Source organism: Apaloderma vittatum, unplaced genomic scaffold, assembly GCF_000703405.1.
Source record: "Apaloderma vittatum isolate BGI_N311 unplaced genomic scaffold, ASM70340v1 scaffold4087, whole genome shotgun sequence".
Taxonomy (NCBI): domain Eukaryota; kingdom Metazoa; phylum Chordata; class Aves; order Trogoniformes; family Trogonidae; genus Apaloderma; species Apaloderma vittatum.
In genome coordinates, this window is record NW_009726560.1 from 78,426 (window position 1) to 99,434 (window position 21,009).

Here is a 21,009-nt window from a genome sequence, read left to right on the forward strand (position 1 = left end):
TTTTTTCCATATGTGGTGACAGGTTGGAAGTTGCTGTGTTAGTATGGAATGGGTGACGGACAGCCTTCTCTTATTCACAGTTCTTTATTTCAGACCACCAGTTAGTAGGGCACTGCCACAGCCAGAGAAACTTCAGACAAATAATGTTGGGAAAAAAAAGAGACCCATAGAGGTAAGAAAAACATTGATGTCTTCGTCCTCTCCTATTAGAGATTTTTGTTTCCAGGAATTGACACATCTGTGGGCACACTAAATGCTTGTTTCGTAAGTGCAAAAAAAAGAAGAATAAGAAAAAAGTGAGAATCTTTTTTTTTGTAAATCCAAAAAAGCCTGGTATTGCTTTTTTTTGCAAACGAAGTGGAGCACAACTTAATTCTTAGTAACAATAAACTCTTTTAAATACAGTGTGTAGAAAGCAAGATGTCCCATTTATATAACTGGATTGTTAATGGGTGTGTTATCGCTAATAAACCAAAGTATCTTTCACTGCATTTTTTTTAAGTTTATTTAAAAACTTTGTTTAAAATGCATCGTTAACAATTTTTTGAAATAACTTTTAAAAATTAAAATGATGCCTTTAGCTTGTACACTGTTTTTTTTCATTACATGACCAGTGCAACTAGGTATACACAGTTTTGATTAATCTGAAGAAGAAATCTCATCTAACCTTGAAAAATGCAGTTTTTCATATGAACTGAAATATTTCTGTGATAGGAAACAAAATGTTTGATGTAGCATAATAAGTGTCCTTTTGCTATCAGTGTTGTAGAATTTTTAGGCTGTAATTCAGCTTTTCTAATCTCCACTTAGAATTAAATTGTGGACCAATGTTTGTCATTCCTTGTTTCCTACCACCTTTGCATCAAAAGAGCTGTGATGTTCCTGGCTTACTGTAATTTATGTAAATATTCTACAGCATCCAGCAGGCAGCTGACATGGCTCTGTATTGCCAGAGAGAGCAGCAGTACAAGCTGACAGGGGAGGCAGGATCTCAGTTTCTGTTGGTTTGAGACATCATTAAATTCCTTGTCCTTTGCTGCATGAGGACATCTTTGAAACATAAAATCCTGGGAAGTATTGTAAGGTCTGTAATTGCTTTAAGGTTTTGAGTAGCTAATAGATGTAAATATCTTTTTTTAGGACCTAATTTTGGAGCTGGTATTCGGGTACCGAGGCAAGGACTGCAGAAACAACGTGCACTATTTGAATGATGGTGCTGATGTAATATATCATACTGCGTCTGTTGGAATCTTGTATAATGTGGCAACAGGTAGGAGAAAACCCACTTAAGGAAAAATGTTCCTTCACATACATGGAGTTACACTTTATGAAGAAGCTAGAGTGCTTTAGGTCGTATAAAACTGTGGGAAAATAACAATAGTAATAAAAATAATAGTTGTTCTTACTATTATTTGCTGAAAATTCAGTCTATAGAGATGATTCATAATAGCTGTATAAGCAAACTAGATACATTGAAATATTTCTGGCGAATGAATTTTGAAAGAGGCGAAGATTTGAGTATTTTGGGTTAGCTTTCTGAAATTTGATTGTTAAACTAATCACAGAAACTAAAACAGCTGAACAGTGGAGTCATTGTAGTTGTTTAATGTTTTTTCTAAGTTAATTATTTTTATTTGGTTTACTTTTCAGTCCTCTATATCACATTCATTCCCAATAACCAGTTTAGTTTAGGTAACTTCGACTAGTTTTCTCAGTGATGTCCAGTGATAGGGCAAGGGGCAACAAGTGGAAGCTGGGGCATAGGAGGTTCCAGAAAAAACATGAAGAAAAAATTGACTGTGAGGGTGACGGAGCCCTGGCACAGGCTGCCCAGAGAGGTTGTGGAGTCTCCTTCTCTGGAGACTTTCAAAACCCACCAGGATGTGTTTCTGTTTGGCTGCTGTAGGGGATCCTGCTCTGGCAGGGGGGCTGGAGTAGATGATCTCTAGAGTTCCCTTCCAACCCCCAACATTCTGTGGTTCTGTTTCCTGGGTTTAAGGTCCAAACTGCAACATCACGATAATGCATTTTTTTAGCAAATATTAAACATTTTCAAAGATTCACCATGTCTAGGTGTGTCTAAATGTTTTCATTAAAGCTTGACTTCTTTATTTTCTTGTTTTAGGCTCTCAGTCTTTTTACCAGGAACATAACGATGATATTTTGTGCCTCACTGTAAATCAGCACCCCAAGTTTACCAACATAGTGGCAACTGGCCAAGTAGGTATGTTTGTATTTTTGTAAAAAGAAATTAACGTAAGAGCATGCAATTAGGGCCTTGTGAGCTCATGATAAATCACAAGAATATTTGATTATGCTATCTCCGTTTGTATGTTACTCAGTTACCTGTCCTCTTTATATGTTTCTTAGAGTGTAATATAATAAAGTTGGAACAAAAAGCATTGACGCATGAAAGAAGATTAAGCTTATCTTTTGTTTGGAGTGTTCTCAAAAATATCTCTTTAGAAATCTTAAGCCCCATGAAATTAGTCTGGTTTTATTTAACTCTTAGCTTCTGTTAGGCCTTCCATATAGTCATAGCCCTTCCAAAGAAGCTTAACTGAGCAGTCCTTCATTTCAATATGGACTAAACCCAGAATCCTTAAAATGAATGTCATTTTATGTAGGTTTTAGCTCACCAGGTAGATTTATAATACCTGCTTGGTGTTTTGATAATACATAGTTATAATATTCTAGGCAGAACCAAAGCCTGTGTTTTCCCACAGAGGAGTTTAGATTTAGGGGAAAATATAAATGTTTCACAGTAACATTAAAATTGATCAACCACGTTCTTTAAAAAAAAAAAAAAAAACAAAAAAAGAAGGAAGGAAAAAACCCCGCTGTGCATCTGCATAGCTGAACTAATACTGCTGTGCATAAATTTTGCAGAATAGTGTAATTTTTGTAGTCCTACAACCCAGTTGCAGTTTTCACACTTTCAGTTGTTTCTCAGCAGATTCAGAACCACCTTGTTTCCTTAGTGCATAGAATACAAAAGTCCGCTTAGTTTATTTTAGCTAGGATAACTTTTTTCTTTCTTGTAGGTGTGTTTTAGAGATTTCATCTAAATGTGGTCAGTTTGTCAGAGTTTATTATCTACTTCCCTCTGTCTTTTAGATTTTTAGGTCTCATTAAAACTGACTTATCGATAGTGATAACTGCCTAGCTAAAATAGCTTCATTTCTTGGTGAGTTTGTTGCCTCACCAGTTGAAATTGCAAAGAACATCTGCAGGAATTACAGACCTTTTACTGTCTTTAGGAATTTGCTTTTTCAGCATATTACTTAATCTGGCCCTTTTTACATTTCTGTATAATAGAATATACTGGAAGAATAGGGTCAAAATTTGTTCTTTCTGTGGATTTTCTGAAGAAACACAAGACCCTTAATACTTTTTTATTTCATAATCATTTCTACATCAACTAGTGGTAGAACAATTTTAACTGTTCTGTAATGTGGATTAAGGCAAACAAATCAGGAGCTGCTAACACTGAAAAATTAACTACAAAACATATTTTTAAGCAGAGAATTAAATCTCTAAAATGAGCTGGAAGCAAAGTATCTTCGAAGAGCACTTATTTTTAGATTCTGAACAGCTGTTAAGGAGTACATACTCCATCAAGGACGATGTACTTAATTGCTGCTACTTTTCCTTTTGATATGACTGGCACAAACAGCTTCACCCTCACAAATTAACTCTTCAAATGATGTACAGAAACATTATTTCAGGTAGTCTGCTGTTGTGCAGAGACTTGGTAATACTTCCCAGTACCTGAACCTTTGTAATCCTGATTTCTTAATGTTCCTGTATGTAAGAACATTATCAAGATGAGATTCAAACATTACTTTGTAGCAGAAGAGCAATCAGCATTTTTTTTCACTCAATTTGTTAAAGTATCAGTAACACGCAAAATATGGTTTTTATTTAGTTTGTCAGACAGTGACCTAACTTACATCAAAACTAATTTTTGTGATGTAGCTTAAAATGGAAATTAAAATATATTAATTCTATGAATTGTTATTTCTGATGTGACCACCTTCTATCAGTAACTATTCATCTTTAACACTAAAAGCAGTATTGGTACAGCTGCAATGCAAAGAGATGACATCAAGGTGTGTGTTAAGAAATTACACTAAATGTAGCGTATATTTTAATTAGCACTTATCTTATTTCTGGTCTAATTATTTTTCTGCTGCTTTTCCATTACAGGAGACTCAGCAGATATGTCAGGTAAGGGAAATAAAATTTTAACATCTTCAGATGTAGTTAGCCTATCTGGTAGCCATTTACAGCTTTGTAGAGTAATAAGTGCTGTGAATTCATTTTTAGTTTATTAAAACCCTGTATCAGTCATATTACTGTCAGCACTGAATATAAACCACAGTGGCTTAACAAATTGTAAATATAGAAGCTATTTAAGTGTTAGAACACACTTAAATTAAAACTTTGCTTTTAACCTGTTCCCTTCTTCCTGCCCTCATTAGTGACTTCTAATACACACTGCTACTGTAGCGTTCCTTTGTATGCCTGCAGGGATTATAGACATGTTGGGGCTGACAATTAACATTTGTTTTAGACACTCAATTGAGTATAATTTTAAATATGCGTTTCTAAATTAAATTCCATTGAGGAGGTCTAGGTGACTGAGTGATCACCTTTCACATTTATGTATGGTTGTCATGCAGTTATTACCACTGATCCAAAATGCTTGTTACGATGTCAGTTTAATTTTTTCTGTATCATTTTGGGTCTTTGACAGTTTGACAGTCTTGACTGAGCTATATTTTATTAATATGTTGATTTTTAAACTGTAATATTAAAAATTCATCTCCATCATGTTTGAGTTCATCGTTAAGCAGTCGTAATTGTCTTGTGACCCATCTTCAGAGATGCATAAATGTGTGTCCATGTGTACCTAGAAAGTGTAATAGTCTTCATGTGGATCTAAAGCTTATTCTGTAAAGAGCAGATGTGCAATGGCATTTTTAATGTGTGTTGACTTCTTTTAAGTATGCCAAATAGTGCTTGCTCTCAGGATGGGAGGAAGAATATAGGTACCTTTTCCCACACTTTTAAACTGTATCAAAGACTAGTGGTGATCTGGTTGTTCATATGAAAGAGCATCTCTAGTCCTGACTATAATGCCTGGAGACTTTCCCTATCTCACTTGATTCTTCCTACTGCAACTGTAGCTTGAGTTTGTGTATATTACTGAATTATGTTGTCACTGCCTGAAAACAGCACGCCTATTTTTTTCTTCTTTGTGGAACCACTAGCCTGGAATCCAAGCTGCTGCCTGCTTCATTAGAAAGTTACAGAGTTTCACTTAAAATTCATTGATGGCTATTTGGTACCTTTCTTACTGGCCACTTTTGTATTTCTAGTTCCAATTTTCTGTTGTCTACAGTGGTGTGGGGGTTCTTGAGGCAGTGATGTTTGTAATAGGCTGGAGTGGCAAACTAAGATGCCTAATGACTTGGTATAGATTTGCTTCATCTTACTGAAGATACTTTTTGTCCTGCCAGCCCATGGTAGCTTTATCTAATTTCTCCCAGAAGGAGATGACACCTTAGAAAATCTCTCTTGTGAGAGCAGATGTTGAGCAGCTGGAGTACTTCACAAGCAGGATGCAATGTTAGGACAGAGACTTTCAGAAGGACTCTGTCAAGTAGGAGCACTCAAGAGCCCATGTCCTCTGCCCTGCAAATCTTGCTCTGAGAGATTTGGTCAGTTTTTATTTATGAAATCTGAGAGAAAGTCTTGGTCTGCCACCCAAAAGAAAAATATGCACATGTGGTACATAGGTCAAGGCCAATACAGAGTTTTACCAAGGCAAGTGCTGAAGAGTTAAAAACAGTTCAGGGCTGTACCAAAGCTTTGCCTTCCCTCAGCTTTCCATGAGGACAGCAAGGAGCTGAAAATTTGAGATGTTCCAGTTATTGCCAACCCCTGCCCTTCTTGTTTTAATGGCCTGTCTATAGTACACTGTAGTACCTCTCAAAGGGTGATGTTAACAGCATGATGTTGTCATGGGAAGAAATTCTGATGGGAAAAAAGATGATTGTTCTAAAGACTGTTTTGGAACAGCTGCGGAATTGTGCTCAAAAACTTAGATTCATGTGGCTAAAATTTTACCTAGGTCCCTGTGCCTACTGTTTCCCATAATACATGTGCCTTTGAGGGACTAGATTTAGCTGGTTAGAAACACAGGGCATGGAGCTGAAATAGAATTTGGTTAATATGTATGTGGGTCTGTGAAAATAATCAGTAACCTCTGGACTCTGTAGTCAGATTTACGAGAGATCAGAAGTAAAGAAGTTTGAGAGAGGATCTTACTGCCCTGGAAATGCCTAGTATGCTCTTCCAAGATTGCAAACTGTACCTAGCTTGCAAGTTCTTTGGAGAAGGTATTGTGTTTGGAAGAAGACTCACTGCCATCATAATAGAAATAGTCATATACATTAGTAGCATGGAAAGACAGTTCTTACTGCAGAGAACTTGCAATCTAAACAATGCAAAATGAAATTAAATACCCTAGTTCTTCTACATCACTAAGCAAGCTGGTCGTTCAGCTGACATTCTCCTAGGAGAGCATGCATTTCAGACAGATGGCCATTTTGTAGAAAAGGAGATTTTGGCCTTGCAGTGTAAACTAGTTTCTTTGTAGTTATGAGTTGTCCAGAAGACCCCTGTAGCAATAACATTCTTGAATGATCTATTTAGTATTTATGAACATTATTGTGTTTACCATGCTGAGCTAAGTTTTACTAGGGAGAAAAGTAGAAGACGACAGCTTGCTTTCAGATCTTCTGCTGTGCATCAGAAGTCCAGTAACAGGTTAAGCAAAGCGTTCATCCCCAGTACTGTAATGAGACCAACTTCTTAGCCCTACTTCATGATCCCGTTTGCTTTAAATTGGTTTCCAAAGGGAGGCTAAAATCTCCTTCCCCTTTTTTTGGGGTGGGGGTTTGACCTTATTAAAAAATATAAAATAAACAAATGGTTAGCCGTTTTCAAAATGTCCACTAATTACATGTTTTTATATTTGTGTAGCCACAGCTCCTTCTATTCACGTGTGGGACGCGATGAACAAACAGACGCTGTCGGTGCTGCGGTGCTATCATTCCAAGGGCGTTTGCTCAGTCAGTTTCAGTGCCACAGGCAAACTGCTGCTCTCTGTAGGGCTGGATCCTGAACATACCATTACCATTTGGAAGTGGCAGGAAGGTAGGAAAGTGATGGCTTTTCTAGAATATGTTTATGTTTTTAGAGGTATGTTGGCTGGAGTCAAGAGCACTTATAAAAACAGCAGCAGATTAAAAGTTATTGCCATAAATGCTGTGCATGATGCACTGTACAAGGTGAGGTAAAATAAATATACTTCCTCATTCTAGTAACTGCTAAATGTATCTCCTTTGGAAATGTTGTGTAAAAATCAAGATAGTTCACTGATTTCCAGTTAGAATAATTAAAGAAAATAGTATTTTTTCCACTTGTTTCAGTCATTTCTTTGCAGCTTAGTAAAAAGTCTTTATAATTATTTTTTTCTCTCAGAAGACAGTTTCTGTTCCTCTCTGTTCTTATTCTCTAAAGTCTGGCAAGGTGGTTGTACTCCTGAAATTATCCCCCCAAAATTATAAACTGCAGAAATGTGATGCCAGTATGGTACCTCTATGCAGCTGTGTAACTGGTATCTCAAGTGATACTACATGTTTGTTGGCTTTGATCTGAGCTCAGGATTTAGGCTAGCATGGTTTGGTCAGCTCCTTTCTTCAGCTCCTTTCTATCTGACAATGCCGTGCTCAGATTATGAAACTGATTGTCTAGTCTTTGTGGTTTATTTCCTCTCTCTTTGGACATTTCTGCAGTTTAATTGTATCTGTGATGAGTTTAAAAGATCAGCTATCAGGTTAAGTAAAAGTGATCCATCACAGTTTGTCTGCTGCATCTTGTGGAGCTGGATGCAATGTCAAAAGCTTGCTTACACAGACCTGGGTGGTATGAAGGATGAGTGGTAGAAGTCCAGGCAGCAATCTGCTGCTGTTTCAGTCAGAATGTGCCTGTGCTCTTACAGATCCTACGTGGCAGTGAAGGACACAGATCAGGGAACCTTCATATGGGTCAAAATTTTAATACCTCCAAATAGACTGGAAAAGCATTCCGTTTGAATCTAAGGCCATATGTAACAAAATCAGTTTCTGCGTTTTCTGCAGAAAGAAGAAAATTTTCTAACTTTGGACAAAATTTGCAGAAAAATCATTCATTAGTCTCTTCACCAGAGTACATGATTTTCAGAGGAGTCCTGGGAATTTAAGAGATGGAAACTTAGTTGGATCTGAGCTCCTAACTCTTTTATACTCCTGAGGAAATTGAAAATTATAAGTAGATAGCGTCTTCACTGGATGCTACCATTTGCTACTGGGTCTTCTTAAATTATTTTTTACTTATCTGCATCTTAATTTAGTTTTAATTTAGGAGGAGTTTGTACTTCTCTTCCCAACCTGTGTGATCTTGGATGACTTATCATTCTCTCTATATATTTGTAATTATTTTTTTAAAAAATTATAAAGTGTGTTTTTCTCAGCAAATTGAAAATGCCTGTTTTCTTTCTGCAGGTGCCAAGATTGCCAGCCGAGCTGGACATAACCAGCGTATATTTGTAGCAGAATTCAGACCAGATTCAGATACACAGTTTGTTTCTGTGGGAGTAAAACACGTGAGGTTCTGGACACTGGCTGGAAGAGCTCTCCTCAGTAAAAAAGGGCTGCTGAGCTCCATAGAAGATGCCCGAATGCAAACAATGCTATCCGTAGCTTTTGGAGCGGTACGTATCTTGAGAAGGTATTCTAAAATACATATAAGCAAGAAGTCTCAGTTCAATGAGACTTTTGTAACCTGCTAATGAGTCTGTCAGTTGTTTTATGAAACTCATTTCACTGTTTCTTATACTTGCCTGCTAGTTAGAACTGATACAGAAGAGAAAAAAGATTATGGTTCTATGTGTTTTCAAAAGAAACAAACATAGGTTCTTTGGACTGATAATATGCTGCTTGGTATTTAATCCAGGTAAAACAAAGCTGACTCTAGGCAACAGGAACCAAACAGTAGAAGTGAGGCTCATTTTATGCCCACGGAGGGGATGATTGTATTATAATCAGTATGCATTACTGTTTGTGGGTGTTCTGAGAGCAGCGAGGTCCTGAGGAATTCACGAACACCTCTGACTGTTACAACTGGCGTTGCTGCTGAGTTCCGCCGCTTTTCCTTTCCAGGAGTTGCTCTACATGAGCAGCACTCACTTCTTCCGCTGGGCAGATAGCCAGAGAACCGCTTCTGTCAAGTGGTGCTTCTCTTTTCTTGCGTATGTTACTGTCCTGATTGCTGATCTTCCTTTTGGGTCCAGACTGAATTTATACTCTTGATTTTGATTTTCGAAACTGTAACTGGCCTGTGGTTTCATTTTTCCTGAGACTATCTCTTTTCCAGTGTGGTGTCTCCCTCAAGTACCTCTCATTTAAGAGAGAGTTCTTATAACTGCTAGAGATGCACAGCCCAGGCATTACTCTAGGGTTTGGGAGACCTATGTGAACTTTCTTGTGGAGCAGCAGGCTGTATGCTGAATGCCCTGGAGTATGGTATATGAGGTTTGTTGAGGATGAAACTAACAATGATTTTACAGAAAGCTGTGCAACCTGAATAAAGCCAAATGTGGTGTGTTCTCTGCACTTCTTGTAGGGAGCAGTTCTGGGAGTGCTCTTCTCCCTTGATTTTGTCTCAGAAGGAGCTGGTTCAGGGGCACCTAAACAGGAAGCAGCCCAACAGTTACACTATGAGGATGATCAGAGGATCTGCTCCCAAGTTCATTTCCAGTCCTCTTTTATTTACTTATTTATTAGGCCACACATGCCCCTATTAAAAAAATGTGTAGAACCTTAAACCACCTCAAGTCAAGGAAAATGTCCTTACCACACCTATATATATGCATACTGACACTCTAAAATATTACACGTGATACTGAATTTGAGGATTGTTCACATAAGTTACTAAAACAGCTTTACACCATAACCAGAGCCTGGTGGTTTTAAATGTATCCTAATAAATTGCCCCTAAATTTCAGAGGTAATTAATTTTTTTTTATTACCTTTCAAAAACAGTAAGCAGAAGTAAGGAAGAACAGGCAGCTTTTAGTTCTGGGTTAAGTCCAACTGTTTTCTTCATAACTGATGGTTACTGTAAGCCAGTGAGTAGCTCCACCTAACAACAAAAATGCCTGCAAGCAGAAGGTACATAGCAAGGGAGTGAAAATTACCTGTTTGTGTGAAATGCCCAAAGTGTTCCTGGTTTTCTGCTTTTTTTTCAGCCTGTCAGGTGTGCAAACTGGTAAACATAGATAACCCTATGGCTAAGCTTAAGTCATTGGATTTCTTCTCGCAGTGCCGAGCATGTTAGAATCAGAATTGTTTAGGTTGGAAAAGACCTTTAAGATTATCGCATGCAACTGTTAAAACAGCACCACCAGTGTAGCAGCTCATTGTTTTTATTACATGTTCTTACTACCCCTTTCACAATTTTCTTTTCTACAGCAGCAAATAAATGCAAATGGTGATGGTCTTGTTTTCTGAATGTTTTTATTCCTGCCTTACTGAGAAACAGATGATAAGTATATTTTTCCCCTTTTCAGAATAACTTGACATTTACAGGTACTATCAGTGGAGATGTTTGTGTTTGGAAAGATCATGTGTTGATACGAATTGTGGCCAAAGCTCACAATGGACCTGTTTTCACAATGTATACGACGTTAAGAGATGGTTTGATCGTTACAGGAGGCAAAGAAAGACCGTAAGTCATCTTTTTTTTTCCCTTTTTTTCTTCTTTTCTCTGCATGTACATGTATTTTTTAAAAATGTTTTGGATTCATCCCATCTAACACTGGGTAGTTGGGATATCCAAGCTAGAAGAGTAATCGCTTTCGGATCCCTGAATAGGCGTTTTGGATTCATCCCATCTAACATTGGGTAGTTGGGATATCCAAGCTGGAAGAGTAATCGCTTTCGGATCCCTGAATAGGTGGTAGAATGAAAAGTAGCCACCACTTCCAAAGTGCAGGTGAGCCCACAGGACCTTCAAGTACCTATTTTACTCCATTTCTTGTAAGAGAAAGCCTAGAGTCACTAGGATTATGGCCTGGGTGCCTTGCTAAAGTTCCTAAAGTCAAGGGACATGAAGCAGAATCTAAATGCTGTACAAGTAGTTCTTGTCATATTAACTTCCAGGTAACAGTCATCTTTCTAAAGCATATGTGCAAGCTTCAGGCATTTTACAGTTTCGGTTAAAAATAGTAGGCAAGTGTAAAGTAAGTTATGTGAATGAATTATTATTATAATATTGAAGAATCAGTTATACTGCATTACAGATACACAATTATCAAAGAGATAGTACAGTGCTTGCTCCAGAGCTGAAAAGGACTGAACCATAATAATCAATTTAGCCTTGAAATCACTTTATCATGTTACTAAAAGGCTCAGTGGTATTTCTGAGAGAAGGCAAAAACATGTTATTTGAAATGTAATTTTAAGCATTAAAAAGTTACCTAGTACTTGGTAGGTTACTTCTGTTTTTTGAAGTTGAACTAAGGTTGTTAATCCAAGTCATTTACACAATTGTAGTTAAGTAAATGAATTGATAAATATTTTAGCAGCATAATGCACAGCTTCTTGTAAGGGAAGGATCGCTTCGTTGGGATGGCAGCAGCAAACTGTATTCTCTCAGAACTAAAGTAGTACAACGTCCTTTGTTTCTGGGGTATGCAAAATATCTCTTCAAGCACTTTAATATTTCCTTCTTGGTTTGCTAATGATAAAAAATTAAGAAATGCTTCCACTGTAATGCAGTCCATCTGATGACGTGGTAGTGCCTCATTTTGCAGAACGCAGACCACTTACTACCTTTTCCTTAAATAGTCCTTAAAGACCCTGGTTGGTATTCAGACCCAGCTGAAAACATGTTTATTCCTGTATTTGAAGTATTTTCTTCTGTTATTTCTAAAACATCATTGTGATTTTAATCAGAGAATGTTATCTCAACTGCTTAGCTTTGGAGCCTCTTAAAAATTAGTATTTGACCTGACAGAAATAGTAATGAATAACAGTAAGAAAGGATAGTTCTTCTGCTGTGGGAGAATGGAATATTGAAAGTATACAGAACAAATTCTACATTTAGGAAGATTGTATGTTTGCTTCTGCCTTAGCATTCTCAGTTTGAACTCACCAGTCTCTTTTGATAAAAGCCTCTTTTTCCTCAGTATGATGACGAATCATATGTCAAAACAGTGCTCTTGGGAAGCAAAGAATATTGCATTGCAAGGATCAGCAATTTATAATTCATTACAGTTCTTTCAGTAATAATAGTAGAAAAGCAGCAATTGTGATGAAACTTTCTGAAGTTCTTTGTCAAAGTTCATCCAGTGCCAAAGTTGTAGCACTGGCAGCTCAGCATTGCTGAACATTGTATTTTCTTTTCTGTTGTGGAAGAGTTTTTCTCTTTGAAGACACAAGCTCAGCTGGAAAGCCAGGTTTATAACTGTTTCATTAAGCCTTGTCTCTGTTTTAGAAACAATTTTTACTTTAATATGTTCTCTATAGAGTACCAGTTCTCTTGAAAGTGTGTGGGAATATTTAGTGTTTTCATGATTAATACTTACTAGCCAGGTATGTTGTGCAATTAATACTGTATGACTTTTCCTCCTCTATCTTTGTCATGTATTTCACAGCAGTACAATATATATCTTCCCTGTTTCCCTCAACTATATTTGGATTATCTGTTCCTGTCCTAACTAGACAAATTCCCTAAGAGCTACTAATTTTGCCTGTGCTTCCCAGTGACCATCTTTCAGCTAGTTCTGTAAGGTAGTACAGCAAGGACTTTGAATCTGTATTTCTTGCTTAGCTAGGAGGCTCTGCCTGTTGACATCACCTGTTCAGTAAAAGCAAATGGAATCTTTAATGACTAAAACCAAACTAAAATGTCTTGCTTACAATATGCTACATGGAATGATACAGTTCCTTCATACACCAAATATCTTTTGTGTGCCAGCCATTGTCCTCATAGTTCTTCCTGATTTCTTCGTAGTTCGAAAGAAGGAGGAGCAGTTAAGCTGTGGGATCAAGAGCTGAAACGATGTCGTGCCTTCAGACTAGAGACAGGACAGATGACGGATTGTGTTCGCTCTGTTTGTAGAGGCAAGGTAAAAAAGCATCGTGTCTTTATTTGAAAGCTTATAATTTGTGGATTGATCTAGAGCAATATATGATAAATTGCTTCCTCTTTCTCTTAAAATTAATATTTAAAATTAAAAGACTGAGGTAGTTGTTATAGCAGAAAAAAATCTACTTTGGGAGACCTTAGTCTTAGGATAATATTATGTATATATTTTTATTAAAGACTAACCAAGGATTTCTATTTCCTTTCCTTGTCTCAGTTCAAATATGTGACATAAAAGCAATAATTCAGCTATCATCGTGATTCATATACAGCTTTGTATTTCAATAAATCATGAGGAGTTTAAAAATAAATTATCTTTGATAATTTGTTTACTTGATTTCAGCAAACCTTCATGGCAGAACTGTAGCTTTAGATTGTATCTTTATTACTGTTCACCATCAAAAGTTAATGTATTGTATCAGACACAATTCTTTCACTGTTGTTCAAGGGGAAAATTCTTGTTGGGACAAGAAATGCCGAAATAATCGAAGTCGGAGAGAAAAATGCTGCATGTAACATTCTCATTAACGGTCACATGGATGGACCAATCTGGGGCCTAGCAACGCATCCTTCCAGAGATTTCTTCCTTTCTGCTGCAGAAGATGGCACAGTAAGACTCTGGGATATTGCTGAAAAGGTAGGTGTTGGAGAATAGTTTTGTGGGAGGGGAAAAAAAAGTCTAGACTTGGCGGTGGTGGTGAGGACTCGAATCTTGTTTTTTAATGTGTTCTGAGAGTAATCCACCTGGTAGTGACAAACTGTTAGCATAAGGTACTTTTGAAATATGAACTAATGGAAATATTTACTCTGGGTTTTTATGTCTTCACAGAAGATGCTGAACAAAGTCAGTTTAGGACACGCGGCTCGTACTGTTTGTTACAGCCCAGAAGGCGACATGGTAGCTATTGGCATGAAAAATGGAGAATTTATTATCTTGCTTGTGACCTCTCTAAAAATCTGGGGAAAAAAAAGGGACAGAAGATCAGCGATTCAGGATATCAGGTCAGAAAATACAATGCCTTTATGTATTGTAGTATTCTAGAAATCTGTATTATTTGTTTTTTACAAATACAGTTTTATGTTCTGAGAAGCACTGCAATGATATTTCAGAGAGCTGGAAGCAATGAGTAAATTGTGAAGGCATTGTGTTACTCTGATACCAGGAATAAAAAGGAAAGGAGGAGGGTAAGGGTAGGCAAAGGTGAGAGAGAGCAATCGGTCAAAAAACAGGCAGTATCCTTGGAGAGTGTCAACTGATATTGCCAAGGATCAGTCAAAACAAGGGGTGGATGGGGCAATAGGAGACCATCGTAATCCAGGGGCAGATGAGAAGGTGTGAAAAAGAGCAGGGTGAGGTGACGTGTAGGAGTTAAAATCAGAACAAAAGTTTACAGATGAAGACTGGATTATGAGAGACAACAGAAATGCCTGTCAGCTTGCCCTTTATTGTGTTTTGTTAGAAAGGAGTTAGCAGGAGTAAATTTTACTTCCGTTTGCTGTGTGGAGAATAACACTGTTCCTTCAGTGAGATAAATTGATGGGGATCACCCAAGGGAAACTTCTGAAGAGCAAAGTGGGGTGAGTGGGAGAAATGTGAGCAAACAGGGACCTTGTGGCAGGACAGCCCTCCCTGCTAGGGGTTAGGGAGTTGGTGGAATCCGAAAGCTGTCCCAAGGTATGTCTTGGAGGTAACAGAAATAAGGAAACTTCCATAGTAACACTAAAGGAACTGCGAGGAATTTCTTCAGCTTAGGAAGCTACTAAGCTTCAAGACTAGGAAGGAGAACAGGAGGATGCATATGAAGATACATTGGGCATATGAAAGGTTCAATTTTATGTGTTTTTATTCAGCACATTTCATCTAGAAGGTTTGGCTTTTCTTCATTTACAGCATTTAATTTTTCTAGATTGTAGCCTTGTAAGTTAGAGAATCAAAGTCATCAAGGGCATGCCACAGAGTCGTTGGACCATTGGGGTGATAATGAGATCAGATGATGAACTGAGTTATTCCAGAGATGTTTCCAGTTCACTTACATGTGACAGCTATACCAAAATTATTGCCACCTTCTACTGCATATAAGTTCCCCGGGAATTTTGGTTCAGAATTGATTTTTCTTAGCAGAAGAATTACTCTGCCTCCCTCTTTGACTCTGGATAGCAGATACTTGAAATGCAAATTTACCCATGCTTCTCAAATATTAGAATCTGTTGTAAGTGCCAACCTGTGTTGATAAAACCCTTTTGTCTGTTCAGGTTTAGCCCAGATTCTCGTTACTTAGCAGTCGGTTCCAGTGAGAATGCAGTGGATTTTTATGATCTGACCTTGGGTCCCACACTAAACCGAGTCAGCTATTGCAAAGATATCCCAAGTTTTGTGATTCAGATGGACTTCTCTGCAGATAGCTCTTATCTCCAGGTATCAGTCGTTTAGTTGTTCAAGATGCTGAATGGAAAACATACCCATGACAAATACTCTGCAAGTACTCTCCGTTGACAACTGCTAAATTTTGTAGTGAAATACTGTAGTAGTAGGTCGCTGTCACTGGACTGTTACTTTGTTATAGTGATAAGGGGATGATGAAAATAGTTTTTCTGGGTATTGAATACAAGAAATAAGCATAGGAATGAGAAATATTTCAAAATGACAGTAATGTGTCTCCCTGCCATTTTACCTCTGTGATGCTGAGGTCCTTCCTCTTAAGAGAGGAAGGAGCACAGTCTGTCACTCTGTCAGCCCCAGGGAGTTCTGAATTTTTCACATCCCTGACCAGAATGGTGACATTACACATTGCTTCAGTGTTAAGCTCCGTGGAGCAGCACCAAAATCATGGTGTTACAACTCCGAGCCACAGGGCTCAAGACATTTCTTAAAATAAAAATATAGCAGCAGGCATACTTTGCATTCTGTATTTTGTTCACATCTGAGAGGAGGGATAAGCTTCTCTCACCATCGAATCAACATCCACAGGCTGAGAGGAAAACATTTGTGTCAGTTTTAAAGATATGAGTTTATTTTGCCTTATTTATTTATACATACAAATACATACTAACATACACAATATATATATAGAAATAATATGTACAGAATGTGAAATATTTAGATGATTTTTTATTAATAAGACATTTTAAAATTTAGGATTTCTTTATGCCTTCTCACTGTTGCTTTATGCTTGTACAGATTTTTGATAATTTTCAACTCTTTGAGCAAGTTTTGTTAATAGCTAAATTACTTACGGAATAAAAGGTAACTATCAAGAAAATGCTTTTCAAAGCCCTTTAGAATTACATTTTCATCTTTGCAAACAAGTATTCTGAATTCTCTGTGGTCATCTCGAAGGTCTCTACTGGGTCTTATAAAAGGCAAGTCTATGAAGTGCCTTCAGGAAAACAGCTGGTGGACCAGGCTGTGATTGATAGAATAACGTGGGCTACTTGGACAAGGCAAGTGATGCACACATTTACACCCATTCAAACACACGTAACTTCCACCTGCTCTTTAAAAGTGTATTTCATCCCATTGTTACATCAGATATTTCCTTTTAACGCACTCATCTCCTCTGGCAGCAAACCAGGTACTGCAAAAGAGAGTGCGCAGCAGATTCCCTCGGTAGAACCTGAGCTGTTTGACCGGTGAGGATGTCCAATAAAAGCTGATCCCTCTACTGTGTGTGCCTTTCTCTACACTGTGTAGTGTGGGATGTATCTCTAGCAGCCTCAGTAGTTTTTCATTGTGCTGTGCAAATTAACTGGAACACTGCACTCTCTGCTTCTAAATAGCGATTTGGGGTACAGGGAAATTTAAAATGTGTCGGAACATGAAAAGACAGTACAAGACTGTGATAATTCAAGTTGTATTTACAGTGTTACACTAATGGTATCTATACAAAAGGAATTTTAAATACCTTGAAGTTACTATATTTTCAAAGTAGACTTAGAAATTACATGAAGAATGATACCATATTTTATTTTTATTTCATGTCTAAATGATTCCTTTTGTATTTTGTGCAAATCTGATTTTATGTTCCTGATTTCAGGCTCCTTTTTCTGCTTTTAATTATTGTCCGCTAATTCACATCTTCAGACAAAAATTGGGAATAAATACTTGAAAATTTTCCACATATGATCAACTTTAAACGATAATAATCTTGTTTGCTGCAGGTCTTAACCAAAACTACGAGCTTTTCAGAGGGTTCTGAAAAACCCGATTTTTCTAGCTTTCTGTTTTCTGTCTGGGTAATCCATTTTTATGACATTTTTGATATGAAAACAAGAAACCTGTGTTTTCTGATCCAATTCAATCTATCTAAAGTAAATAATTACTTTTCAAATGTAGTGTAGTGTGCTGTGATTGGGTGGGAGAGAATCATAGAAAAATTCCTAAATTGTTCACCTGTTGAAAAGTGGTGAAGTGCTTGTTCCTGTGCATTCCTCAAAGTGTGCATACACATTGTAAGCAGAGCTGAATAAGAAGGAACTTTTGACAAGGCTCTGCAAAGGAGATTTTCTATAAATGTCTGGTTTGGAATCTTAAGATAGTTACATTTTCTGTTTAGGACCATTTCTCTCTCTCTTTGGTTCCAGTGAAGTATCTTCACTAGACTCAGGGAAACTTTTAATGTAATTGATATGAAAACATTACAGAATCAACAAGACAGTTAAAATGCACAAATGTTTGTATTGTGCTATTGTTACAGCATAATGCTTGTGCTATAATATTCTATTTTTAATTGTCCTTTTTATTTTTTTTTGGCAAATGCCTCACTGGACAATATTAATACTATTGGTTTTGTCTCTTTTTTTTAGAGTTGTCAAGGGCCATGTTATTTTGGGAATTATATCGCTGAATAAGTTTCAGAAGCAATTATGGAATGATGCAAATGTTAGTTACAGAGTAAAACCTATACAAAATGTGTATGTATTAAGAATAAAATGTAAAAATCACATTTTTATAAAACTAGTTACAGTATGAGAGCTGCTTGATATTTCCTTACTCTACTGCTATTGCTGTAGTTTTCAAAGGATCTCTTGCTCTTCTGTTTCAGTGTTCTAGGGGATGAAGTAATTGGAATCTGGTCCAGGCACGCTGAGAAAGCCGACGTAAACTGTGCCTGTGTCTCTCACTCGGGAATCAATCTTGTGACAGGCGATGATTTTGGCATGGTCAAACTCTTTGACTTTCCATGTCCTGAAAAATTTGTAAGAACTGTTTTTTGCATCGTTACAACAAATACTGTTTGTATTATGGTCTTGTATTGCTTCTCTAGAAGTCGTACAATGGGAATATTTCCTTCTCTAAATTTGAGGCTTTTTAGTGCATCTGTGTAACTTCAGCTCAGTCAGCATGCTTCACCTCAGAGTTTTCCTACTGCTTTGTGCAACAGCTCTTGCTGTAAGCTCTTGGAGGTGTCAATGTTAGCATGATGCCTTCACACTGAAAATCTCAAAGTCCTTAGTTTTGTTTTCTTCACATCTCCAGTCTCCACTTGACAGATGAGGAGCACAGCTGGTAATTTTAGTTCCATCTGTGTCTTTCCATGGATGAAGAGTTTTCAGATTTTTTTACTCTCAGGAATTGAGACTGCACAGTGTAAGGTGCTTACACACTTATAATGAAAATAAGATTTTCAGTGTTAGGAATTTTACACCAAACTGAGATGTTAATCATGTGTCTGCATGTATTTCATTTTATTTTATTGTGTTAGCTTGAGCATTGCTCCCAACTTGCAGGTGCTGTCTCATCTGGTGACAGTTTCATCTGCATTGCAGCTCAATAGTAGTTCTCTTTCAGGAGATCTGTCACATTTGAAAACCTGTATAACATTTCAAATGCTACAAATATGTGGTGCAATGAAAAAGGTAGATAAAAATGTGCATGCCTGGTTTGGTTTAAGAGGATGGAGTATTTAGACTCTCATTTTATTACTGGTTTTGTTTTTTGTTTTTCAGGCAAAACACAAACGATTTTTAGGTCACTCTGCCCACTTAACTAATATCCGATTTACAAGTGGAGATAGATACGTGGTCAGTGCTGGAGGGGATGACTGCAGGTGTGTTTTCTTCCTTTATTGTCAAAAAGTACACGGCAGTGGACATAGACCAGTCCATGATAGTACAAAGCTCGAGTGCAGAGTCTTCATCTTTTTATCAGTGTTCTTGCTTTTCCATTTGTGTATAAAGAAGTGAATATTTGAAACAAAATGAATTAGGCCGGATGTTATTATGAACAGTTAAGATTTGCTAAATTAAAATATGTTTACATCTGCATTCAAAGCATCATACTTTTTAACTGATTGGTTTTTCTTTTGACTGTATTAGCCATTGTCTTTGATATCTCGTATTTAATATCTTTTTGAAAATACAGCTTATTTGTTTGGAAGTGTGTGCATATGGCTCACTGAGAGAGACATGGAGACTTGCGAAGAGGACACTGCATGAAGTACCAGGCATGAAATACCCAGGATTGCGACGTGACATTCTGCTGTGCCCTGCATGTGTGAGAAATGGAGCTGATCCAAGACACGGAGCGATCTGTCTCTAACAGACGATGTCCAGAGTCTCAGAAGGATGGGCTGGAACAAATACGCTGAGGCCGTTAGATTTGCTTCAGTATCGGAAGATCGGGTTTGTATTTCACTCACTGCCAGATGTTGAAAACGAAGTGTGTGGACAAAAGGAAAAAGGGAATTGTTAATCAATGTGCAGTTTCCCAGTAAGATCCTTGGGTTTTAATCAAGAGATGTTATTTCTGAGCTAGTGCTGTACATTGATGTGTTTTCAGCATGAATGTTTCTCCTTTAAGTTTGGGACCTGGATATCATAAAAAAAAAAAAAAAGAGTATTCCATATTTTATTACTGAAAGAAACCATATATAAACTCTTAATTATATAGTATTTTAATAAATGTTTAATTATTATGATGGAGATTATATTTCTATGAGTGGTCAAAAGGAAACATCATCTGGTGAAGCAGAAAATAATAGAGTTAATTCCTTAGGACGTAAATATTTCTGTATTTAGAGGCCTGGGTCACAGTCATGTCTGGTGAAAGCCGTTGGATATGCATGATCTTCATGGCTAATTTAGTGTTTTTGTTGCACTTAAACATTAAATTAGTTCCGTGAGCAAAAATAGATTTGCTCACTTTGCGAGTGCCTTGCCCACAACCTAAACGTCTAACTCCAATTTTTGCCTTGTGAATGAAAGTGTTCGCAGTGGAAGAGAGATTGTTGCTGTGTTATTGACGGGGCTGTTAGCCTCCGTGCTGGAAACGTGGACTAGCGCGAGAGTTTTATAGTCGTCATAATGGATAAAGCTTGGGATGTCACCAGTTGCAAAAACAAATTTCATAGCAATATGAATTGATTTTATTTTCTCAGCATCATAGGGGAGGTTCAGAGAGAATATAAACTTTACGAACGTTATATTTTGTACATTTGAACTTTTTAGCAGAGTTAGGATTAGCTAGGAGAGGTCTCTACTCATATTTCTCTCCTGGTTGTAAAAAACCATCCAGTCGTATGCTTCTTTAAGTGGACCTGCTGTCATCTCTAGCATAAGTGCGTTTATTTTAGCCTGCAACGAAACTGAGACTCTGAGTTGAAAAAAACATCTCAGTGATAATGAAAACCTGAACAAAGCTGTGTTTTGGGTACAAGTGAGGAAGATTTCATCAGCTGTTTGTCTAAATCATGTCACAGAGATGCATTACAGACTGAACCTGATTTTTAATCACTGCAGTTAATTTTCATG

At 37.2% G+C, this 21,009-nt stretch overlaps 1 protein-coding gene across 1 annotated transcript in view; it reads left to right on the forward strand.

Annotated features, from left to right (window-relative positions):
• The window catches only part of EML5 (echinoderm microtubule associated protein like 5), a gene marked incomplete at its 5' end in the record, with an annotated part of 85,727 nt that extends 66,069 nt beyond the window's left edge, over positions 1-19,658 (forward strand). The window contains 15 exons of the mRNA XM_009873325.1: positions 94-172; positions 1,141-1,270; positions 2,126-2,224; positions 4,210-4,230; positions 7,054-7,227; positions 8,616-8,824; positions 10,682-10,839; positions 13,129-13,243; positions 13,709-13,897; positions 14,090-14,262; positions 15,514-15,676; positions 16,598-16,701; positions 18,303-18,456; positions 19,207-19,307; positions 19,622-19,658. Of these exons, the coding sequence (XP_009871627.1) occupies positions 94-172; positions 1,141-1,270; positions 2,126-2,224; positions 4,210-4,230; positions 7,054-7,227; positions 8,616-8,824; positions 10,682-10,839; positions 13,129-13,243; positions 13,709-13,897; positions 14,090-14,262; positions 15,514-15,676; positions 16,598-16,701; positions 18,303-18,456; positions 19,207-19,307; positions 19,622-19,658 (1,906 nt within the window). The remainder of the gene's footprint in view (positions 1-93; positions 173-1,140; positions 1,271-2,125; positions 2,225-4,209; positions 4,231-7,053; positions 7,228-8,615; positions 8,825-10,681; positions 10,840-13,128; positions 13,244-13,708; positions 13,898-14,089; positions 14,263-15,513; positions 15,677-16,597; positions 16,702-18,302; positions 18,457-19,206; positions 19,308-19,621) is intronic.
• Between the last annotated feature and the right edge of the window lie 1,351 nt (positions 19,659-21,009).